Below are 18756 nucleotides of genomic sequence, written 5' to 3'. Positions count from 1 at the left end.
TAAAAAAAATTAAATTCCCTCTCTACTTTCTATAAACTTTATTAGCAGTCTCTTTTCATTTGCCCCTCAGTTTCCCAAGTCTGTTTTGATACCTGGTTCCTCCTAGCTACTTTAAATATCTTGGTTCCCTCAGCCTACACAATTCCCTGTACCTTTGTTTCTGCCCCCAGTTCTTTCAGGGTTTGATTTCTGCTAGGCAACAGGTATTAGTAATAATGTTTCATTTCTCGCAATTAACATTTAGGTTTCATGCTTCACCTTCTAGTCCTGTGACCATTGCCAGGAATGTCAGGCCTTTGATTGAGGAAAGGTACTTTTGGCAGTGGTCTTATGATTGTATTCAAATCACACTCTTTTATATCCCTGCAGAAAATGCTATGTATCAATTTTATGTAAACGTAGTTCCAAAAATTGGTAAAAACCAAACAAATGAACAACAACAACAAAATGATCTTTGCAGTTGATGAAAGTATTGTGTGACTGATAGATTATAAATCGCAAAGCATTCATCTCTGCCAAGATGTTTGAATCAGAAGGACACAAATCCCCGTCAGTCTCTTTTAGGGGACGTTAGACTATTTTTTTTTAATTCAGAAAACTAAAAGGCTTATCTCACTCATCTCCAATATGAAAATTCATGTGTTAATTTAGAAAAAATGTGTTCAGGTTCTGATCTCAGAAGTAAATATGACAAGATGCTTTTAATGTATGAATTTCAAAGTACTGTTAATAAGAAGGGAACCTGAGGTCCCACATTGATGAATGCCTCCCAGGACATAGGAAATTTCACAAGGTCACTGGCCACCATGGAATGCTCTAGACTGTTAACAAGGAGACATGGACGAAACACAGAGATTATAAAATCACAAACTTCCTCTGTGCAAAGAATTTAACCACCCCAGGACATAAACTAGCCTATGCCCTTGTTTCCTGACAAGACAACTTTGGCATTTCCTGAGTCACCGAGGTACTCAGCCAGGTCGCCAAGTGGGCCTGGGTAGCACATTAGGAAAGAAAGCATGCTATGTTAAGATTCTCAATAGTCACTGCTATCGTCTTTAGACAACCGTTAATATTCCACCTGGTATTTGCTCACTTTTGCTTATAAATCTCCTTTTAATTGACCTAAACTGTCCCGCTTTAACAGACTAACAGTTGACATAACCTGAGTTGATGTTTCTACCTTGAGTATTTTGGCTTAGCGGATTGCCTCAGGAGGCACTGGTTTGGTGGTCTTTTTTTAAAGGCATCAGAGGCAGCCTAAGAAGGAGGCATATTAGGCGGCATAGCAGATTATACAATCATCAGCTGCTCCTCAGGAGAAATATTGGAATTTTAAAAATTTGAATTAAAGATAAAACTTTTATTGGGGGCTCTTACATCTCTTATCACAATCCATACATTCATCCATTATGTCAAGCACATTTGCACATATGCTGCCATCATCATTTTCAAAGCATTTTCTTTCTACTTGAGCCCTTGATATCAGCTCATTATTTCCCCTCCCTCCCCCGCCCGCCCTCCCTGATGAACCCTCGCTAAGTAAAATTTGAATTTTTACATGTACAACCGGTGGAAAAGTTGTGCTTTAATTTCTCCTTTGTACTCTCTAAAATATTTTAAGTGTAAAAGATAACAGATCAACTTATATATTTGTAAGTATATTGAACTTTTGAAGACATTTGTTGAATTTTGGATGCTTTTAATCCAACTTTAATGTGAAAGTGAATTACCATTTTGCTCAATTGCCTACACTTTCCATAAAAACTATGGGAAATAAAACTATTATATATTTTCACTGCCATATAATGCTAATGTTAGGCCTTTAGAAATTTCAACTGGAAAGTATTCTTTTTTATTATGTCTCTGAAAAATGAGTATTTAAAATTTAATTCATTTTCAGCTTTATTGATTATCAGGACCGTGATAAATTCATATTATGAGAAAAAGATATCAAAATACAGGAGCCAACTATTTTAACCCATCCTTAAAGTAATTTAATTGTAAGAATCTAAAGGAGAAAGTCCATGCACTGGTAGTGGCTTGCAGTCCTAGAGAATACGTAGAGGGTGTAGTTGGCACACGTGTTCAGTTACAGGCAACGGTGGTAACATTCACAGACAGGACATTTCTCAAGAGCACATCTTTTTTTATATTGTTCAAGATACGATGCAAGCTGACTTTGCTATGAAATCAAGCTGGTCTATTAATCAAAGTCATTAAAAACAGTCCATGGAATGCATTCGTGCTAGCAACACAATTCATGTAATGAGTGATTTTGAAGAAATGATCAGTACATCATAACAGCAAAATTTCATTAATTAGAAAACAACCACTGGTATACTGGTAGAGTAAAAGCCTTAAATATAGCTCTCGTGAAGAATGACGCTTCTTTCTCTTATTCTTCAACTGATACAAACACATGTATCCCTTAAAAGCTGCTACTTATAAGAGTTTATCCCTTTTGAGATCTATGTCTCTTTGGGAAGAAAAATCAACTATTTGGCTTGCTGCATTTTATTCTCACGTAAATTCTGATTTTTCTAATTAAAAGACTCAATACAATACTTCCACTATGCTATCTTGAATGTAAACTTTCCAGTTGTGGTCATGAATTGTTGTTAGACTGAATAGTCTTCAAAAGTTTTTGGTACATTTCTGACTTCAGAAACCTGGGATAGGAATCCCTTTCCATGTGCATATACACTATTTTTTGAGCTTCTTCGAAACATGTCTGAGTGGGTTCTTGAATATTCTTGGTGATCGTTTCTCTTGTAGAGCTGTCAATATTAATCTGGAAAGTGAAATGACATGTTGAACATAAGTAGGCATACTGAAATACATAAATAATAATGTATAGTGGAGAGTTTTATTTCCCCCCATTTTCCAGTAAGGAACTCCTGTGACATGGTGGTCACAGCACTTGGCTACTAACTGAAAGGTCAACGGTCGGCCCGACAGCGGTCCCATGGAAGAAAGATGTGGCTCTCTGCTTTTGTAGAGAGTACAGCCTTCGGCATACTACAGGGAAATTTCATTCAGCCCTGCAGGCTTGCTACGTGTCAGAATTGACTTGACAGAAAGAGGTTTGTTTTGTTTTTTTTTTTGGTTCCTTTTCAGTGGAAGAGGCTAATTTGTCTTCAGTTTCATAGGTATCTAAAAAGATTTATAAAAGATCTACTTTTAAAAAGTAAACATCTACCTTAAAAGTAAACATCTACCTCACATAGAGAGGAAAGAAATCCTCACTGGCCTGAAGACCAAGGAAGTCTCAGGAACCATTGCTTACTTAACAGGACACAAGGGATTTGCTCAAAGCAGCAATTCACAAACAAGGAGGTTTATGAGATGGTCTCTTTTAAGGGAAAGGGACACTGATGCTATTTTTAAAGTTGTCTTTCTTGATAGTCGCATACGCTGGTTTCATTGCCTGCTCCATGGAATGGGACAGAAGTGAAGAGAACAAGAGAAGTAGAGAAGTGGTTATTTCGATAAACCTAATGTTTTCCAGACAAGAGTTTCAATCACATAGGATTGTCTGAGCGATAGGAATCTCATCTGCTGTCCTCTATCCTTCCCCGAACAAAGTAAATTTCGTATCCATCCTCTCTCCACCAAGAAGAGTCTCAGTGCCACTGCTGGAGCCCTGACTGCTATCACTGGCTGCTCTGAACGATCGTTAGTTATACCAATGACAACGTTTGTTTGTCAGTTTTAAATTAAGATGAAGAGGGCACGGTGGTATGGCGGGATGGACTTTACTCAACCTCACTGCTAATGTCAACATGCAGAATTTTTACATTTGTAGTTTCTTCTGGAAAGGGCAACTGTTCTTTCAAGAACTTAGTCTTCTGTTCTTTTCTGAGACCTCTCCTGGGAATCAGAGCATTTAATGGGGAGAGGTTTTGTAATCAGACTGTGGCAGTTGGATTCTAGGTCAGCTTGCACTTGTGTAGGGGTGTCAGTGATGGCTCCTGGGAGACGGGGCCTCTTATAAAAGAGACACTGGAAATGTACTTCCACGTTTTCTCTTTTCCTTAACCTCCTTGCTTGCTGGGCTCTGTCTGCCTCCAGGGGCAGCTCGTGTGGGTTGTGCAGCCTTGAGGACTGTTGGCTTCCTGCCATGTGTCCACTGACCTTGGATCCAAGTGACTCTGCACTCACCGGCCTGTGATCTTCCTGCATCCTGCTTCACTTTCCTGCCCCTCTAGCCTGCAGGTACATGAGTCTGAAGAAGGCTCCATTTAGGTTCAGACCCATGGATATAAGACGGACTAACCTAGGAGGCCTCCTTGATATATGATTACTTTTTTATATAAAGCTCTTTCTTAGACATATATGAGTGTCACTGGTTTTGTTTCGCTAGACAACCTGGCCTGACACATACACAAATCTATACTTTAATTTAATAATGTATCACATTTAACTGCTTTGTGATACCAAAACATATACTAAACCTACTGCCATGGACTCAATTATGACTTCTAGAGACCTTCTAGGATGGAGTAGAACTGCCTCCTGTGGGTTTCTGAATCTATAAATCTTTACCGTAGCAGGGAGTCTCATCTTTGTCCCACAGAGAAGCGGGTGGATTTGAACTGATGAACTTATAGTTAGGTAAGGCCAGGTAACTGATGATCTATCAATGCATAATTCACTATGCCACCGGGGCTCCTTTGTGAGATATTGGACAACTTTATTATTTTCCTCAGAAAATAATACTTTGCGATCTACAAAGTAAGTTAACCTGTGCTGGTTTCACAGAGTCCTGCTGTGCAGTGGCTAAGCACTCAGCTGCCCAACTAGCAGGCCATTGATTTGAACCCACTGGCTGCTTTGACGATAGATGTGGCAGTCTGCTTCTATGAGGTTCATGGGTTTGGTAGCCCTATTTAAAAAACAAAAAGAGTACATTCTTGCATTGAGTAAGTTCTGACTTACGGTGACCCAACAAACCAAACGCACTGTTGTGAGTCAATGCTGATTTATCAAGAATCCCCCAGTGGGTTTGGGAGACTATAACTATTTACCAGAGTAGAAAGCCCAGTCTTTTTCCTGCAGAGCTGTTGGTGGTTTCGAACTGTCAACCATGTGGATCACAGTGTAATGCATAACCATTGGATAGGGTATACCTGCCTCTGTGGGCTTCTGAGAGTGTAATAGAGCAATTTTACTCTGTTCTGTAGGGTTGTGATGACTGTAAATTGTCTTGACAGCAATGGGTCTGGCTTTTTGATATACTGACAGGACAGTATTATAGAGAAAAGGAGTCTAAAGTGGCTGGTCTCTAATGGGTGCTTGACCGAGAGTAGTGTCCTCCCGGGGATGCCCTGTTTTTCACTTGCCATCACTGTCGAGTTACCTCTCTAGGGGACTGTGGCTGGATGTAAACCTTATAAAGCTTCTTTGCCATAGAAATCCTGCTCCTCCGTGAGGCAATTTTCTTATAGGTCTCGCATGCCATCCAGAATTTAATGTTCTCCTCACTGTGCTCCGCTTTTAAGTATGCCGTGTAGACTGCTGGCCCATCTAAAAGGAATGAAGACATCCATTCACTTTCATGCGTCAAAGTGATTTTTAAAATGTGCAATATTTTATGCAGTTTAAATCAAAAGTCTGACTCAAAGCTCTGAAACCATTTAATAGAGATACAGTATGATAATGTTATATACACATGCCTGCACCATGCTTGATAACGCTAGTCAGTGGGAAGTCACGGCTTTCTTCTGAGTTCCTCAGAGCCATATGGAAGGGTATGAGATAGACGGACAGAGCTCTGGGCACAAAGCTGATGTGAAACATCTCAGATCACATCACACGTAAGAGAAGTGTTTGGAATCTTACCAGGCAGATAAAAATTCGAAGTCAAATACCCAGATCAGGAAGAAGTCATACATTGATCAGCTTATACAGACTGGAGTGTTTTTAAAAAGCCAAACAAAGCATAACATAGATGAAAGATTCATTTTCATATTCATAGTTTATGGTTCAAACTAGAAATGAGGCATCAATCAAGAAATGGAATTGAGATGTTGGAAATGAGCTCACAAAGTAGGAATAGGGTGGCCAGAATGCTCCGTGGAAGTATCAACTGGCACTCCATGGCAGCGCTGGCTGTCCCCAGCTCTGACTGTAAGTGTAAGGAATTTTGGGGCGTGAAACAGAACCAAGGATCCAATCGGCAAAATTTAGAAGCAGGCTTTATTGAGAGGCTTGTGGGCGGATTCAGCAACTCAGAGGATTGAGTCTTTGAAACCGCACTTTGGGAAATTTAGGCTGCATTTTTATACCCCTTTTGGCAGGCACAGCTGGGAAGGGTCCAAGCTGGGGAGGATCTGTGCACACAGGTGTTTCAGAAGGGAGAAGGTCTTTGACCTTATCTATATGCCAAGGACGGGTAGAGTGGAGTGTACTTCTCTTCAGAAAACTTTCTGGCTTCGGGAGGAGCCGGCTCCAGGAATTTGAAGGTTGAGCAGGGGAGGGGGAGATCAGTGAGAGGGAGGGCAGTGAAAGGGAGGTCAGTGAAAGGGAGGTCTATGAGAGGTGAATTCTGAGAGCCTAGCTGAAGGCACCGGATTCAAAATGGAGTCCCTTTTGCCAAGCCCAGGCAGTAAGCAGGCTTTCCACAGTGAGTAGGGAGGGGAGGTGGACACGAGGAGCTGTTCCTACCGAGGCACACTGTTTTGTTGGCAATACTGTTTTAGACCCTCGTGGCGTAGCGGTTAAGTGTTGGGCTGCGACCTGCAGGCTCGGCAGTTCCAGAACTCCAGCAGTTCCCAGAGAGAGCAGACGGGCCTTCCGATCCCGTGAACGGTTCCGGTGCTGACCGCTCATCAGGGCACTTCTATCCTGTCCTCGCGGGCCACTATGAGTCGGCACCAACTCGATGGCACAGAGCGGAATGTTAGAGAATGGCGGGCTCCTTTAGAATGGATAGCTTAAGTTGGTTTGTTTTTAATGTTTTTTAAGGAGCTGTGGTGGCACAATTATTAAGCGCTCGATTGTTCACCAACAGGTTGGCAGTTTGACCATACCCGTGGCTTCTCAGGAGGAACCTGTGGCTATCTGTTTCCATGAAGATTGCCCCTTTGGAAGCCCTAGTGGACAGCTTCACTGGCTGAGCTGCACAATGGCAGGGTTTGGTTGTGTGTTTGTAGGATAATTAGGTAACTGTCACAAATCTAACACGCTGACCAGAACCTTGTGGAAAGCCAGCATGCCCAAAATAAGCCTTTAAGAGGCACATTACATTTCTTTTGGTCAAGAGGAAATTTCTTGGCACAGGTGAGAAGCTGAATGGATAATGATAAAACAAGGCACCTTTCACTGATGATAACACGTGTGCACATAGGTGCGCTGACCTTGTGATTACTTAGAGGCTGAATGTCAGCAAAAAGCATGGCTAATCAGTGTGATTAGTTTTATTAGAAATAATGAGCAACATACAGAATGGCAACAGCCAAGTAAGTCAGATTCTTCACACGAGGGATTAGACTATGTCTCTGAGCACAGCATGTTAGGCATCTTGACTCTTTGGCTTCTGTGGCCTCTGTCATTAGTGCTATAGAAATAGTCACTCAAAACCTGTCATCCAGTCAATTCTGCCCCATGGAGACCCTAATGAACACAGGAGAGCTATTCTGTTCTCAGACTGTAACTCTTTACATGGGTAAAAAAGACTGTAAATCTTTACAGAGAGAGAAAGCCTCATCTTTCTCCTCCAGAGTGGATTTTGAACTGCTGACTTTGTAGTTAGCAGATCAACATGACGACTATATTATTTTACTAAGAACCAACAAAGTTCTTTTATGTTGAGGCTAGAATTCAAAGGAAGGAAACTCTGTTTAAGGAAACTAGAGTTTGGGAAGGCAGACAATCTGCAGTTATACACTCTCCTAGAAAAACATTACAGCATGGGTTGCTATTTTCAAGGAAGCAAGTATAGTCTTCATGGCATTGAGTGGGAGATTGAGGTAGTTAGCTTATTGCGCCAACCTGGTCAATAAACACATGTGAGATTAATTGAAGGGTGGAGAGATAAATGGCTCAGTGAGCCTTGCCTTCCTTGTTTCTTGCTCTTTGATCATCGGATCAGTGTGCAGCTGCCTTGCTTGTTCTCTGCCTCAATTTGCAAGCTACACTACCTGTGGGACACCTAACCCATGGACTGTGTTACTGTAACTTGAGGTTCCTTCAAGACCTGCTTTGCCACACCATTGGAATTTACATCTCGTGAACTGGGGACTGCTGGACCCTGTCATCTGGCTGAATGTTGGTGGCCTGCCTTGCTGCTTGCTGCCTGTGCCCGGATAGCCTGAATGGCTCTACAGAAGACTACCCGGCGGCCCTCAAGACTTGAAGGACTGCCAGTGTCTCACAACTGTCTCATGAGAGTGAGTTCCACTAAGCCATTTGTGCTGCTTTATAATTTAATCAACTGTTTATTTCTTATGTTATCTATCTATCTATCTATCTGTATAAATATATATAAAATTATTATCATTATGGTTTTGTGTCTCTAGAGACCCTGTCTAACACAGAGATGTTGCAAGAAGAACATCTATCAGCTGGGGGACTACATGGGAGGTAAAGGGGGTTCAGAATTATAAATTAGGAAACACTATGGGCTAGAAACATTGATGCCTAAAGCAAGAATGTATTTTAACTTATATTTCTTTTCTTTAAAAATATTTTAATCATTTTATTGGCGTTCATACAACTCTTATCAAAATCCATACATCCATTCATTGTGTCAAACACATTTGTACTTTTGTTGCCATCATTATTCTCAAAACATTTGCTTTCTACTTGAGCCCTTGGTATCAGCTTTTCATTTTTTCCCTTCCTTCCTCCACCCTCCCTCTCTCATGAACCCTCGCTAATTTATAAATTATTATTTTTTTTAATGTCTTACACTGACCGATATCTCCCTTCACCCACTTTTCTGTTGTCCATCCCCCTGGGAGGGGATTATATGTAGATCCTTGTGATCGGTTTCCCCTTTATCCCCCCACCTTCCACCTTAACTTAGATTTCAATCAAGAAGTTTATTTTCACACTAAACGGATTTCAGTATGCACCTCACTTCATCATAGGTACAAAAAGATGGCAGCAGAGAATGCAGATATAATAGTTGGTGTTTTCTAAAAAACAAAAATAGCTGAGTGGATAGGCAAACAAACCAAATAAGTAAGTAAAACAATACTCAATTTCTGGCTGAACAAGTCAAGCTGGAAGCTCACATTATGCAGTGTCCACCAAAAGAAACCTAGTGCCTTAAAAACGACAATATAGTTTGCACTTTGAGAATTTTGAATGAATGCTTCAGCAGGAATTGAGAGAAAGAAACTTAAGATAAAGAAATGAGCTATGGAAAAAAAGATGAGGCATTAGATACAATTTACAAATTGAGGTTGAGATTCATTTAATTTTCACCAACTGCTTAGATGGGTCAAGTGGTTGAATGTGTGGAAGTAGGGAGAGAACCTGGAAAGTAAAGCTCGATCCAGAAGTAAGGAATTCAGAATTCCTGTTTATGTTTATTAATCATAGAGTAAAATATTTATAGATTCTAACTCTAGATGGTAGTTCACTTTTTGGCATGCTTACATCCTGAAATAGTTAAGGTTTATTGTGCCAACCTGGCCGAGAAACACATGTGGGATTAATTGAAGGGCGGAGAGATAAATGGATCAGAGACCCTCACCTTTCTAGTTCTCAGGTCGCTTGCTTTTTGATAGTCGGACCAGGGTGCAGCTGCCTTAGCCAGTTCCCTTCTTCAGCTTGCAAGGCTCACTTCCTGCAAGTCATCCCTGAGGCGAAGCCACATGGACCTACCCCGATGCAGCCCTGGGTGCTGGAGCAGCCATGTGGAGACCCCTGCCAGCGCTGAGATGCTTACACGCTCACTGATTCAGCTCTCCTCCTGCAGTCAGCATCATTGTGTGTGTTTTCTGAGATTGAGGAGGACTTTCTACATTGGTGTTGGATATATAGGCTAATGTTGGACTTATAGGTTTGGATAACACTGGGTTAGGATGCTTTCTTAATGTACACTTACCCTTTATATAAAACTCTCTCTTATACATTTGAGTTTTTGTGGATTTGTTGCCCTAGTTTGCCCAGACTAACACATACGCTTTGCCAAAGAAGTCATCTATATGCTCTTATACATATTTTTCTATATGTACCTGATGTTGTATATTGTAGCATTGCCTCGGTTATTCCCTGCTCTTCTCACAGGGGCAGTTGTACCCTGTCCTACAGGGTGGCTCTGAGTCACCATCAACACAATGACAGATTGTGTGAGTCTGGTAGAAAGGTTATATTTTCCATGAAAAGTTTGCCTGGCCATTAGACTTGCTTTAGCTAATCATATGCATGTAATAGTATCACACTGAGGGTCAAGAGAAGGTTTAAGAACCACACGTGGTTCTGCCATCACTGTACCCCTGCTTTGCCAATCACATGAAGACCAGAATTAAGACATGTCAAGAGCTGGAGTTGATCCCACTTGTCCTGTCACGTGAGAAAGAAATTACCTTTATTGGTACAAATCACGGTGGGTTTAATGCATTTGTTACTACATCCTAACTTGGAGAAAGTTAATGTGGATTGCTTGAACCTGTCTGATAGCTAAGATATGGTGCTGGGGTGAAGATTGAATAGACTCAGGTGATTTATCTATGTCCTGAAAGGTTAATTTTCTGTGAGTATAGTACAAATCACTCCAGAAAGTAGCTGAAGCTGCAGTTGTGAAAAAGTGTTCCAGGAATCTCCATAATTCCAAAATCTAGAGCTGGATTGCTCAGGTTAGACTTTCTGTTGAGTTACAGAACAAGTGACTCAGAGGCCGAGCAGCCCTTTTCCAAATCAGGCCATGTAAGCAGGGGAGCCTCTGCTCAAGTTTAAATGGCACTAGCTTCTGAGCGTTCAAGTTCAAGAGAGCGTGATTTTCCTGGAGCAGAGTGAATTGAGATAAAGAATGGAATTATTCTTTTAAATTGAGAGGCTGGTAGAAATAGGTTAGGTCAGATGTTAGTGTATGCCTTTTCCATAAAGAATTAAAGTGTTACTCTCCAGCTTGTTCGTTTTGAACAAGTTTCTAAAATCAGTATTTCTTTGTAAATGCTGAAAAGTGAAGAACAAAAACAAAACAAAACAAAATGACAATAACAACAAACCAGGCATTAGTTATTCAGTATTCAGGGAGCACTGAAGTTCAGAGGATCTTATCTGCTGTGCTGTTATTTCTTGTTTTCCTGAGAGGAAGATATGCAATTCAGTAATTTCTATAAAAGGCCAGCTTCATTTCCCCCCCAACAAATGTCAAGACGTGCATGTGAACTAGGAGACAAAAATGAAAGCTGAGGGAAGGCAGCGTAGGTAATATAAGGCATGATTAAGGGAACCATAGCAACAGCCGTAGTTGGCAAAAATTAGAAAAATTACAGTGTAGGAAGCTGTCAATCTGCAGTCTGCAATGAGCCACAGAGAAACTCACAGAAAAGAGATGATAGAGGAAGAGATTCTACCATCTACCTGGTATCATGGAGAAAATGAAGCTGCATCACAAGGACGGCCTTCTTCAACATGACATTTCCAAGACCGTCGGAGGGAATTTGGATAATTCAGAAAGGCAGGAAAGCATACAGTCAAGGTGGTTTTAAATTATTGAAAGCTCTACATGATGCAGAATGGGTTAACTGCATATAATATGTTTTACACCTGTGCTCAAAAAACTTAAACAGACCAGAGAGAAACATGCTGTCTTACTTGAAATCCTCATTGCCAACTTTCAATAAGCACTCAACTTTGACCAGTCTTCGTACTCCACTTCCCTGATGCGCAGGTCCTCTGAATCTCAGAAACATTTCATACCCATCCCAGTTGTGATCAAGTCAATTCAGTCATGACAAACATCGGCTATAGGGAAAATGTTTCCTATTGGATCTTCATGACTCCCATCCTTTGAAAATAGATTCCTAGAATTTCCTTTTGAGATACCTCTAGGTAGGTTTGGGCCCCCGACCTTTTAGTCAGGAGTGGAGTACTTAGTTAGTGAAGTTACCTAGGGATTTCTACCTACACCCCATTTGGAATACCAGCACATCCTCTCCTGAGATCTCTTTAATGACTTTACCTGAAACGTTACTAGCACAAACACAGTCAAATAGAGATTTGCAGTAAAAGGCAGGGGCTCTGACCTCTCCTGGCTTTCCTATTGTCGTGAAGCAGGAGTCAGACAGGCAGTAAAGCTCCATCCTTCTTAGTCTGACCGGTCCTCCCACATGGCACATTATTTTTATGCTTGCCTCAGTAACTTATTGGAAAGGCTACACAGAACTCAGAGACAATCTCAAAATTATGGGGATTTATTAAGGAAGTTAATATATCAGGATCAGTGAACAGTATGGTTGTAGTCATTGGTCCAACATAGCACCTTCCCTCAGCCAGCACAAGCCTCTCTCCAATCCCCAGCCTCTCAGTCACATGGTCCTTTGCCTCTGTGTACCAGAGAGCCCACCTGTCACTTCTCACAGTCTCATGGTCTTGGCACTGTTCTGTTCTATTTCATAGTTTCCTGGCCTTGGATTCTGGTCTCAGTTGGGATTGTTTGCGTTGTCCTCCACAGTCTGTGTTATAGTCTCTGATGGCTCTGGTCTTGGCATTCACAACTTTTGACAGTGACCTTGAGTATGCTCTTCCTATTGTCCTGGATTTCCCTTTCTGCTGTAATGATTCGTCCTCTAGCCAGGGTGGTGATAGCCGAAACCAACCAATCTCCTCAATTAGAGTTCCATATCCCCTATTTATATAATCCCCCTCAATTATTTGGTGGAAGTTACAGAGACATAGATAGAAGAGCCATATTAAGGAATTTTCTTACACAAGATGACTTCATTTTTTTCTTCCTCACATTTGTCCTAACTTCCTTCCTGGTAGAGTATAACGTGTGTCTTGTTTTTGTGCCGGAGAAACAATTTCTGTAGGTCCTGTCTAATTTCGCCCCTTCCACTGTTTCGCAATTCTACATTGCTCTTATAATCAGTCTCACTCTAGTCTATGTTATCGGTTTTCTACTCTGTTCCTTGGCATTGCCATACGAAAATGCTTGATAAAAATATAAAAAATGTAAAAACTGCATTTCTCTATTAAAAACAATAACAATTGCCTCTAGCAGTGTAATGAGTTACCCAAATGGACCTTCTAACTATAGACTTTACAGCTCCCACAAAATAACTGGGTCCAAAGCAAAAGTCAAGCCCACTGCTATTGACTTGATTCTGACTCTATGTAGGTAAGGCTAGGCACATGTGAGGAGCTGGTGGCCCACTAAGGGAATTTGACAGCTTGCTAGCAATTTACACAGGGTACTTGGTACCCTTGTTGGGGTTTGTGGTATCAACAATTTGGCTCTAACTTAGTGATGCTGTGTACAACAGAACAAAATGTTGCCCAGTCCTGCACCACCTTCACAATTGCTGTTGTTGGGCCCGTTGTGACAGCCATTGATTTGTCTTTTTCGTGGACTATCTCTACTTCACTTAGCATGACGATTCTCCTGATAATATGTCCAAAAGACTTGAGATGAAATCGCATTATCCCCACTTCTAAGGACCATTTTGACTGTATTTCCTCCAAGGCAGTGTTGTTGGTTCTTCTGGCACTCCAAATGCACTCATTCTTCTCTGGGTGTCTGTCATTCACATAAACACTAGGTGATTGAAATTGGCATAGTTTGAGCCAGGTGCATCTTAGTCCCCAAAGTCAGATCCTTGCTTTTTAATTATTTGAGGAGCTCTTGTACAGCAGATTTATCCAATGCAAGGCTTAGTTTTCTCTTGACTGCTGCTTCATGAACACTGATCATAGAATCCTTGAAAACGTCAACCTTTTCTCCATTTATCATGACGTGGTCAATTGGTCAAAGTCGTGTGGATTTTGTTTTTTTATATACTGAGTTGCAATCTTTACTGAAGAGGATTCACTGATGTAGCCTTTTCATTTTCAGCAAGCAAAATGTGTCGTCCACCTGTGGCAGGTAGCTAAGGAGCCTTTCTCCACACCTGAAGCAGAGTTCCTCTCATAGAGCCCAGTTTCTCGGAAGATTTGCTCAGAATATAGATAGAATAATTATTTTGAGAGGATACAGCCTAGGTATGCACCCTTCCTGATTTTCTCGTGATTTTCTGTCCTCCTGTGAAGGTGAAAGCGGTCGGGTGCTGCCACCACCAAGCCACTTTGTGCAACTCCGCACCACCGGTGGGGATTGAATGCCCTTTCAGCCATGGCTCTTTTTTTCTTACCTTCATAGTAAAATTTATGTAAATAATTGCCTGTATCGTTTGTTTTACCCCATCTTTTCGCATACACCTTCACCACGTCTCCGAAAGTGCCCCAAACACCTTTGACTTCCATATTGTCATATCCAGTGTTCACTGTTCTTTCTTCATTTTACGTGCCTTCTTGGTAGCATTTGGCACAGTATATTGCCCTTTTTCTGAAGTACTCTCTCCTCTGGTTTCCATGGTAACACACATCACCTCTAATTCTGAAGACTCCTTTTCTAGCACCTTTACGGATTCTTTCTGTTTTTCTACATTTGGAAATATTGCTCTCAAGCTCATTCTCTGGATCTCTGCTTTTCTCTAAATGCACCCTTCCTCCTCCTAAGTGATTTCATAAACAGTGACTTTAATGAACATCTGTCTGCTCATTATTCTCAGTCCTTGCTTCCCCACTGAATTGCCATTTCATTTGATTCATTGTGACAGCCTTCTACCTGGTCTTTCTATTCTTCTTAAAAGAACCAGATAGATCTTTTAAACATACATTGAGTCTTGTTATTTTGCAGTGCAAGATATTTTATATGGCCTATGCAGCCCTTTAAGGAACCCTGTATCATACTGACTTATATTTAGCACTGCTAACCAAAAAGTCAAAAGTTCAAAACCAGTAGCCTCTCTCTGGGTGAAAAATGAGCTACCGCTTCCTGTAAAGGTTTACATCCTTGGCAACCCTAGTGAGCAGCAGTTCTACTATGTCCTATAGGGTCACTATGAGTCAGAATTGATTTGATGATATATATAATGAGGCTCTATGTTCCTGTCATGTTGAACTTGCAGTTATTTGGACACACCAGCCCTACTCATGTGTCTCAGGGCTTTGAACCTGCTCGTTTCTACTTTCACTATACTTAATTCTAAGGAGACCTGGTGGTGCAGTGAATAAGCACACAGTTGTTAACTGAACGGTCAGTGGTTCAAAACCACTAGTGGCTCTGTGGGGGAAAGATGTGTCAGGCTGCCACCAGAAAGATTCAGGAAACCCTATGTATCAATTTCACCCTGTCCTGTAAGCTTGATATGAATAGGTATCGACTTGAAATAATAGTTTTGGTTTAATTTTTTCCCCTTCTTTCAAAACAGTTTCCTGTCAATATAAATATGTCTACTCAGGAGCTTATGCAGAGCTTTGTGTTGGTCTTCCTTAGGAATTCCTATCTCAGTTTTACTGGATGTGATACAGTGAATTTACTTGACAGTCATAGTCTTTGTAACTCCTGCAAATGATAGGATAGGAGCATGCAAGTGCATTGTATGAAATTCTAATGTGCGGATTGGTCTATTTTGCCGTCCTCCTGGATAAAAAAGGAACTATCTCAAAAATTGGAATGGGGCATCTTACTGTCAAGAAAGGCAAGACAGCAGTCAAATGTGACCTCTGAACCCCGAGACTCGCTGAGCTGAATCTCCTCACTCCAGGAGACAGAAAGCTGTGACCGCAGAGCTGTGCAGAGCAGTGGTTGCAGTGGGGGCAGCAGAAGAAGCGAGAGAGCAGGAAACAGTGTTGGACATATGGCTTAATGTTGGACTTGTTGACGAATAACAGAAATGTGGGTGAAGGGATGGGCAGGGTAAGCTGTGAAATCACAATAACCATATGTGTCGAGGTGCTTCTGAATGATTAAGATCAAACCCCTGCCAGTCATCCCTGCCCAATACACGGCTTCCAAGACATTTAAGTCATAAGTTCTCAAACTTATTTGGCCTACCACCCCTTTTTCAGAGGGAATTTTTTTTTTTTACTCAACCCACCCCCAGCAATCGAAAATAGTTGTATTGTAGCCCATAATCCAGGGTAAAGTGTGGGTGTCTGCTTTTGCAGACTCCCCGAATCAGCTCCAGTGCCCCCATGGAGCAGTATCACCCACTTTGGGAAATACTGCTATAAACATTTATGGGCCCAGATAATCTGGTGTTTTTCCTGGTGGCTGGTGGGCTGGAACTGCTGACCTCACATTAGCTGTCCCCCCCCCCCAATGTTTAACCCTCTGTATTACTGGGAGTCCTTGTTTCAGTTGCATGGTGACCCCCCAAACAAGGGAGAAGATACCGAGTGACCTGCTCTTCTGATGACCAATACAAGCACAAAACCCAAACCCACTGGCCCTATAGCAGAGCTCCGGGGGTCTTGCGTGTTATGTGTTGGCTGTTCCTGCAAAGTTGGCAGTTTGAAACCACGGGCTGATTCGTGGACGAAAGAAGAGGTCTTCTGCTCCCTTATTGATTTGTTGGCAGTGGTGGAGAAACTGAGCAGAGCAGAGTGACGCACAGTTTCCAGGGCTGCCAGTCTTCACAGAAGCAGACTGCCAAGCCTGGCATCCTTGACACGGCCCATGGGTCCCAAGGACCGACTTTGGGGTTGGCCTTGAGCCCTTAACCACCTCTCCCCCAGGACTCTGTCCATAAAGAATGCAGCCAGCACACAGCAACATCATTGTTCACAATGAAGTCAGCAACGCAAAGTTTACTTATATGCAGGGGCGCAGAAGCTCTGGGTTCTCAGTCTTTTATTTGTTTGTTTTTAAAATCATTTTATTGGGGGCTCGTACGATTCTTATTACAATCGGGTTATCAGTTTTAATCTTATGTTTAGGCTAGTTTCAGACCAGCAAATTATTTGATCACTACTAATATTACTTTATCTCATAGTGTTTGCTATGGATTTCAGTGTATCTCCTCCCCCAAATATGTATTGAAATCCTAACCCCCATACCTGTAAATGTGATCCTGTGTGCAAATAGTGGTCTCCCTGATGCTAAGAAGGCAATTGTAGAACCCTAACCCTAATTATTCTGGAGTTAAAAAGTTATAATAGACACAGAGATATGTGTCACATACAGAGAGATACCAAAGAATGCCAAAATTTGTCACTGTAAGATAAAATTTGTCAAGGATTTCAGGCACATACCGGCAACTGAGATGGAAGTTTACAGAAGGAATCTACATAGCTGAGACCCTGATTTGTTTTCTTAGCTTCCAGAACTGTGAGAAAATAAATGTCTGTTCTTTAAAGCCACTCATTTAGGTATTTGGGGGTCCCTGGTGCAGTGGTGCGGTGGGTTACACATTGGGCTAGTTAGTAGCTTCAGGGTTTGGGCTAACTGCAAAACCAGTGGGTCAAAATCCTCTACTGCTCTATGGGAGAAAGATAGGCTTTCTAATCCCATAAAGATTTACAGTGTCCGAAACCCACAAGGACAATTCTACTCTCATTTGTAGGGTTGTTATGGGTCAGAATTGACTCAATGACAGTTTTTTTCAATGGTATTTCTGTTAAAAACAAAAAAGCCAAACTCACTGCCATAGAGTCAATGCTGACTCATAATTATTCTCTGTGGTTTTCTGAGACTGTAACTGTTTATGAGAATAGAAAGCCCAGTCGTTCTTCCATGGAGCTGCTGATGGTTTCGAACTGCAGACCATGTGGGTCCTGGTCCAATGTGCAACCACTACAGCACTATGTAAGACAGTATTGAAAAGGACATACTCTTCTGTTTTCTTCTAGGAGTTTTTAAGTTTTTGAAACTTATTTTCCTTTCCTGTATTACTTTATTACTACATGAATATGTGGACTTTTAAAAATGTATAATTCCTGATACATAATAAGTGTTTAACAAATATTTATTGAGCAATTATTGAACAAAGGCACATGTTATTTTTTAATGATATCTTTGATCAATAAAGGTAGCCTTGACCAAAAAGTCCTGGTGGCAGAAAGGAGCCCTGCTGGTGGAGTGGTTATGCATTGGGCTGTGATCCACAAATGCAGCAGTTTGAAACCACCAAACACTCCACAGGAGAAAGATGGAGCTTTCTACTCCTAGTATCAGCAACTCACAGAGACTTTTCTACCCTGTCCTATGTAGAAGGTCACTGTGAGTCGGCATTGACTTAATATTTTATCTTTTGGGTAGTTATTATAAATTATATTAGTCTTCTAAATTCATTTTTAGTATCATCTTCTTTAATACACAAGAATCCAACTGACTTCCATATTCTGATCTTATAACTGCAGCACTACCAAAAGTTATAATTGGTTTCAGCAATGTTTATTTAAATAATTGGGATTTTCTAAACATAGGATTATATCATCTGTAAATAGGGTTTTGTTTCTTCTTTGCCAATGTGGCTACTCTTACTATCTTGATGTCTTATAGCTATAGATAAGAATTCCAGAGCAATATTAAATAATCAAAGTAGCATCAAGGATGACATTAAGAGCTTCATATATGAAGAAAGAAGAAGGTCATTAGAAAGACAGGAAAGAAAAGATCAAAGTGGATGTCAGAAGAAACTCTGAAATGTGTTCTTATTTATAAGAATACATAGACACTATATAAAAAAGAACTAGTCAACATTATACTATTTCAGGATGTAGCATAGGATCAACAACCAATGGTACTGAAGG

General features: G+C 41.1%; 1 protein-coding gene across 1 annotated transcript in view; it reads right to left on the bottom strand.

The window, feature by feature from the left end:
• Positions 1-2608: 2608 nt before the first annotated feature.
• RGS13 (regulator of G protein signaling 13) overlaps positions 2609-18756 on the bottom strand; it is a 29806-nt gene continuing 13658 nt past the window's right edge. Inside the window, exons 3-4 of the mRNA XM_075541694.1 lie at positions 5363-5529; positions 2609-2794 (exon numbers count right to left, since the gene is read on the bottom strand). Of these exons, the coding sequence (XP_075397809.1) occupies positions 2609-2794; positions 5363-5529 (353 nt within the window). The remainder of the gene's footprint in view (positions 2795-5362; positions 5530-18756) is intronic.

This window comes from Tenrec ecaudatus, chromosome 1 (genome assembly GCF_050624435.1).
Source record: "Tenrec ecaudatus isolate mTenEca1 chromosome 1, mTenEca1.hap1, whole genome shotgun sequence".
NCBI lineage: Eukaryota > Metazoa > Chordata > Mammalia > Afrosoricida > Tenrecidae > Tenrec > Tenrec ecaudatus.
The sequence above is the reverse complement of the archived record's forward strand: the minus strand, read 5'-3'. Positions and strand labels throughout refer to the sequence as shown.